Raw genomic sequence first — 6,722 nt, forward strand, 5'->3', positions numbered from 1 at the left:
AAGCACAAAACTATGTCTGTGCTGCCCCTAGTTTTGCTATGAAGATCAGATCAACAGCAATGTAGTCCCTAACATCCATGTTCGTTATAAGGTCAAATTTGACAACATATGCTCTTTTATGTCAATATTTCTGCTGTTAAAATAAGGCTCTGTGTGATACTTTTGCCTTTCATAACAGAAAAGTGAGTTAATCAGCTCTTCAGATGAAGAGTGCTAAGCCTGCAACTCATGATTTTTCAGCAGAAAGACATACTCCTACAGTGTTGTGTTTGAGATGCAAGAACTTCAAGACATCACTCAGAGCCAGTCCTCCTTTTTGGCAAACACGGGAAGCTGTTTTATGATACTTTTCTTTAAAGTTCCTCCAGTGAAGTTCAATTAAACTGGAGACATATCGAAGATTGTTACTGATAAAATGTAGTTTTATTAAATTATAAATTCCGTAACAAAAACGAGACAGATCAAGAAAGACCTCAAAAACAAAGCTACAAGGACTAGATGGCAAAGCCAATGAAAATGCCATGAAGAGTGTATAGGTAAGAATTTGCAACAAAAGTTAACAGCATTTTTACATTTCCATTGAAGGAAGGTAAATGATTGCTCTTGTCTAGTAAAAACACATTTTAACTCCAAACTCACATCTATTTTCTCACATTAAATTAAGCATCCTGCTCACACCCAACATCTTGCCGGCTCCCACATTGCCTTAGTGTTCTTTTCATACATCAACCCATGCAGAAAGTAGTAAGACACTTAATGCAACAGTCAGATAATGAAGACAATTCAAGTTGTACAGTAGATATACATTGGCCAAAAAGGGATTGAGTATCTCCAAGGGGGAAAATGCTACAAAATAAACACAAGACATTTTCAAGAAAACTGGGTATTGCTAAGCAGCTTTCAAACCACTAATGGGACAACCCAGTTTCCTACAGTTAGAGTCTTTCAGCTGAGACATGTTAAGAGACTTAGTTAAACAGGCCAAATCTGTTTCTCCCCTTCACCCCACCCTCCCACCAGAACACACTGCTAGGTTTGAGTGCAATGCCAACGTAGACAGAAAATTTACAGATACAGGACTCAATTTTTATTTGCATGGCTCTAGATTTAAACTTCAGTGACTGTGCACTGTCCATCCGGCCTTCTAGATCTTACACTTGTGTTTACTACCCCGCCCCCTGCCACTGGTCTATCCGCTCCCGACTGGCTTGTATTTGCATTCAAGTGTCTCTGCTGGGCAGAGGATGGGCGTTGCTGAAGGTGGGCAGAAACATCCTCGCTATCGCTGCTGGCATCGGATTCGGTCTCCTCAACAGAGGTGTCGGGGGCTGGCACCCTTCCAGAAGATGATGATTCGTGGTCTTCTTCTCCCTCTACCCTATGACTCCTTTCGGCCATACTGTCTCCATTTATTTGCAAGTGGGCGAAAGAGTTCTCTAGAGAATTGCTTGCATCTGGTGATGGCGTTGAAGGACTCATCAGCTGACCATCTAGTGACGGCAGGGGCCTAGCAGAAATGGATGCCAGAGGCTGCACAGCTGCAGCCCCCGGAGTCGGTGTGCTGTCTGCACCATCAGCAGAGCTCTCTCTTGCCAGGTTGACAGTGTTAGCGTCACAGTCCAGCCTCAGCCCAGCCACTCCCTTCTTTGGTATATCTATTATGTCCCGTTTTATTTTTCTGCGGCGTCCGTGCTCGTTTCTCCTATACTGAACCATATTTTCAAGATCTGCTACGTATAAAAACCCAGCAATTAGCATTTCAGTGCTCTTTTTCCCCTTGGAAAAGGCATCTTCCAGCTCTCTGCTGGTACGTTCATCATACTGCCACCAACCATTTCTACCTTCATAGTACCAAGCATATTCTCCATTACCTCTACTTGCTGCTTTGAGTTCTTCTGGTGACAATAAGGTTGGCTTGTCAAGAAAATCCTCTGGAATCTCCTGCCGGCAGAGCGCACATCGTTTCCCAAGCCAAGAAGCTCCCTTCACACACAGATAGCAGAAAACATGTTTGCAAGGCAGACTGACTGGATGGACACATGTTTGCAGACAGATAGCACATTCGGGGACTGTCAGGGAAGGTGCTGCGTTAGCACACGACTCATTTGTCTTCCTATTTGTGGGAAGCATGTTGATTGAATGATCTATTTCGCCACAGCCAGCCATCCTGCAGAGGATCAAAGATAGATTTAAATCAGTTTATTGTGTCAACCTAAACTGGCACCTTACATCACCTTTGACCTCAACACCCACAGAATGAGATGCTTACATTAAATTAAAGTAAGGTATCATTTATGAAGCTCAACTCAAAGAAACTGACAGGTTAAAATTCTGTTTCCTGAGCTGACAGACTAAATTGAGTACTGGGAGAATTTCTTTTGCTAATCACCACTCTTTATCTGTTTCATTTTCAGCACATTATCATGCCAAGTTAGAAAACAAATTTTGGAATTTCCTCTGTTCTTTCTCTGAAGCAGTGTTGATTAATGAACCTCCAGTCAGGCAGTTACTTTGGAGCTTCCTCAGGAAATTTAAAGAAGCTATGATTCTTTCCTCAAGAGGTGATCTAGCTGCAAACATTGAACTTAGAACAATCTCTCTCTGCAGTACTGGTGATCATCCATTTGAATAAGGGATTGCCTGAGCAGTACCTCGGATGAGGTTTCCAGAGCAGAAAATATGCCTGGTGGCAGCACCCAGCTGAAATATTACCCCACTCTGTTTCTTAGTCCCCAGGTACCACAGTACATATGTACCCATATACTATTCCTCAAACTGGACTCAGAACCACCACAGGGCTGCAGAAAGAACTGGATTTGAAAACTGAGGTGGCTTTTTCAAAAGATATGCTGGAATTCTTTTTCCTAAACATCAGTGAACTCCCCGATATAGCTGAATGCATCTCGAAAGGAATCGCCACAGCCCAGCAGAAGGAGCAGCGTTATTGCAGAAGACATACAACCATTATTTGACTGGTTTGTGAAGTCACTGCCTCTGCCTTCTCTGGCCATATCTCCTTTCTATCATTAAAGATAATTTTTGTAACCAACTGTAAGACAGCAGGGAATGCAAAACTGTGTCACTTTGGCATTGCATTGGATTTCAGTAGTTGAAAAATTCCAGCCTAAATATGCAAATGCCTTCTCAACTACGTTTTTGCCATGGCAATCTCTCACAGTCTGTTTCATGGGAATTTTCCTTTTATGTTCTTATTTATTAGCAATCAAAACCAAACACTGGATATCAAATGAGGGAAAAGAATGGGCTTTGGGGGATGTGGCCTAAAAAAAGGTGTCTTTTTTCCTTTAAATCCCCAGGGAACTTTAAGGCATAGGGCTGATACATTCAGCAAAACAGCCTTTCAGTGAAACTAGTCTTTGTTGTACAAGCAGCTAGGAATAGTGATGCAAAATTATCACAGACGTGGGCCAAAAAGTGTCCTTTAGAGGTCATGTAGTCCAGTCTCTTGCTCCCCATGGCACTACTACCAATACTAGATCAGATCAGACATGTCTTTGCCTCACTGAGTTTTTTCTGAAACCTGCAGGGATGTAGATACCACAACCTCCCTGGACAGCTCGTTCTAGCATTACACATATTTCTAGCAAAATATGTTACCTCAAGAGAAAATGCCTAGTGTTACTGTAAAAGCCTCCACTGCTCTGAACATCTTATGAATACATGTTGGGATTAAAAAAAGATTTGTGCTTCACTATCTATATTTATATTTACAATAATGTATTAAATGCTATTTACTTAAAAATGTATTTCTGTATGCTATCTGGTCCCTTCAATCACTATGATTTCCTCTCAAAATGCCTCTTTAATCCATTTTTTATCAAATCATTCTTTCAAAACCTCTACGGCTCAAATACTTTTTTCCTGAAGTAGCATAATGATATCCACCTGTGTTTTAGTTTCCTATCTGAATTTCTTTCTCTGAGATTAAAGACAAATCTGCATACTAGCTCTTAAATCAGCATGCCAGATACAGACACAGCAGTACCTACCACCTGGTAACTGCCTTTCTTCTGCACAGTACACATCTACCTGCGAGATCCATGCTAACAACGTTGTGAACAAGTTGTTTTCTGGGAGGCTCACACTTCTGAGGTTATATTTTGCAGCAGAATTTTACACCAAAACTAGGGTTTTATAACAAGAAACTTATTAGAAAAAGGAGGGGGGAAGAAAAGCTATTGAGATTTCAGAATACCCACAAATACAACCAAACCAGTATCTCACAACAGAAGAGCTGAAAGAGAAATCCATGTATTGATTGATTTGCGCTAACCATGGCTGAAGTAAAGGATCTGAATTTTCAAGTGCTCCCATAATGAGATACTACTGTACAAAATGGCAAAACAGCAGAGATTTTTACTTCCATGCTGCAGTTTTACAAAAGGCTGCTTCTCCCTGAATACACTCTATAAGGTTATCCTTTTCAGAGTAAAAGAAAAGATTAAAACAACCCGTAGATTGTAATTTCTATTTAAGTCATTTATTATAATTAAGATTTTGGAGACTGCTGGGATTAAAAATGCAATGCATTTTGACAAATCAAATTCTGATACCATGAGCTAACTTAGTAAACTAAAAGCAGAATGAAAGTTGTCATCTGTTCACTGAAAGCACAAAAATGTTAACATTTGAACTGTGCTCAATGGGTTGCTCATTGATTTGGAGTGTTCTTCGATTCCTTACTAGATCAAGACAATAATGCAGGATATGAAAAGAAAAGAGTAAAAGCCTTATCTTGAAATCCCTATGTGATTTCTAATGACTCAGAGGAACATGTTGTGTGTAAAATTAATAGAGCTGGAGGAGTAAACCTTATCTCTAAGCAAGTGCTACCCAGCAATATAAAACTCTAAAAAGATAAGCACAACTGCAGTTGCATGTGCTCAGAATGCAGGACAATTATGCACTTAAAGATTCATATCAACTAAAATGATGCTGTCTCACTTTTGGTTATTAAAAGAAGATCCTTTTCTGTTTGCCTTTTTAAGTATCAAATATAGGTCGCAGAGTTTGTTTATAAGCTGTTATGAGGATGTATACGTAGATTTTTATTGAAGGGGTAATCCTTTAGAAAGGAGGAAAAACATCTAGGGCTGCTATTCTGCTATGTGATGGCTGTGGAAGCACTTTCATTGCCACTTTGTGGTATTAAGAACTAAACAAAACTGACCACAGAATATTTTTCTTGCAGAGTAATATTTTACAACAAGGTTTAATCAAAACAGGCTTCATATTAGAACTGTTATCAAACAGTAAAGCTCTCTTTTTTGGGTTCTCTTAAGTCACTTCTGGCAACAAGGAAAATAACATTATTGAATAGTAAGGCTAAAAATGAACCAAATTCAAGGACAAGTTCTAAAAATATTTTTATTTGAAGTATTTAGATCCTCAATTCAGGTATAAATAAGGGAACAATAAGCATCTGGACACTGCATTTTAACATAAATACAGCCTAAAGCCAACTGAGAAGGAGCGAGTCCACAATTTTGCTAGATCCCACCTCTCTATTATCCTTTGTGTTTTGTTTTTCTTTTTTTTTAAATATTAAAACATATTTGTTAGGCTTAGGGTGCACAAACTAGAGCACCTTCATCAACACACACAGTATGGAAGAGGTGACGTATCAAAACTATATGAAAACACCTTGGGCCTTCTAGGGCTCTATCGGAAAAAAAAGTAAATTCCCACAAAACCACCTCAAAACTGAGCAAATTTTCAGACTCCAGGTCAAACTGTAACCGCAACTAAGCGGTCTGTCAGGGAGCGGCAATGCCTAAGTCCATTAACAAAACAACAGCTTACTTTTTCTGAATAATTTCTAGTGAAGCATGCCACAAGACTAAATGTCCTCTCTTCAGCTGTCTCCAGCTAGGATGGCAGGTCCTCTTTCCCCAGGCTGGCTCATTCCTTACTTGTCCTGCCCAACGGTACACTACAGCGTTTCAGCTTCTCTGCAAACTAATGAAAAGCAAATAATATCATCATTACAACGTTGTACAGAGGTGTGTGTAAGCAAAATACAAAGCCAAGGTCCTGTTACAGAAAATAAATTGCTATCCTTCCATTTACCTCATGCAGACTATTTTCAATAAAAATGTCATCAGACTTCTGTTTTATTTTTCAGAATAATCAATTGTGGCCCACAGTTTTGATGTCAATTATTTTGATCCCTGACTTTTCTGAAGTACTATAAAAGGCAATTATCTTTAACTATAATAAGCTAATGGCTCATTTCCATGAAGTGACCATTTACACAAACGAAGAAACAAGACCAAAGTTAGGACCGTGTTATGTTTATGCAAATTTAACCTCTAGTAAATGATTCCTTATATTCACAGAGTCTGAAAAGTCACAATGGCTTCCTAAAGCTGTTTATAAAACTATCCATTTCTTATTGTTCCAAAGGACTATCTAGGCTTGTCTCTTCTCTCTTAACAGGGACCAGCATCAGATGCTTGAGGAGAAAACAGTGCATGCAAACAGCTGATTTCCCCGAGGTCCTCACCATATTTCAAGCAGTCTGTAGCTCAGAGCCTTGCATCCTTGTCCTCTTTTTCAGAGATCACATGCATTCATTTAACAAATGAACCTCAGAGCCCTTCAGCAAATTTTTTCTTTATAAATCTACATATGTATGTCCCTCACACTAGCTTATAAAACAAACTCTATGACCTAGATTTGATACTTAACAAGGTAAATAA

The 6,722-nt window shown here is 39.3% G+C and overlaps 1 protein-coding gene across 1 annotated transcript; it reads right to left on the reverse strand.

Moving 5' to 3' along the window:
• Nucleotides 1–398: 398 nt before the first annotated feature.
• Nucleotides 399–5,982, reverse strand: RNF146 (ring finger protein 146). Its single transcript, XM_010166404.1, has 2 exons — nt 5,824–5,982; nt 399–2,167 (listed from the first exon to the last, which is right to left on the reverse strand). The coding sequence occupies exon 2, from the start codon at nt 2,164–2,166 to the stop codon at nt 1,108–1,110; it is 1,059 nt and encodes a 352-aa protein (XP_010164706.1). The 5' UTR covers nt 2,167; nt 5,824–5,982; the 3' UTR covers nt 399–1,107.
• Between the last annotated feature and the right edge of the window lie 740 nt (nt 5,983–6,722).

This window comes from Antrostomus carolinensis, unplaced genomic scaffold (assembly GCF_000700745.2).
Source record: "Antrostomus carolinensis isolate BGI_N321 unplaced genomic scaffold, ASM70074v2 scaffold20264, whole genome shotgun sequence".
Taxonomy (NCBI): Eukaryota; Metazoa; Chordata; class Aves; order Caprimulgiformes; family Caprimulgidae; genus Antrostomus; species Antrostomus carolinensis.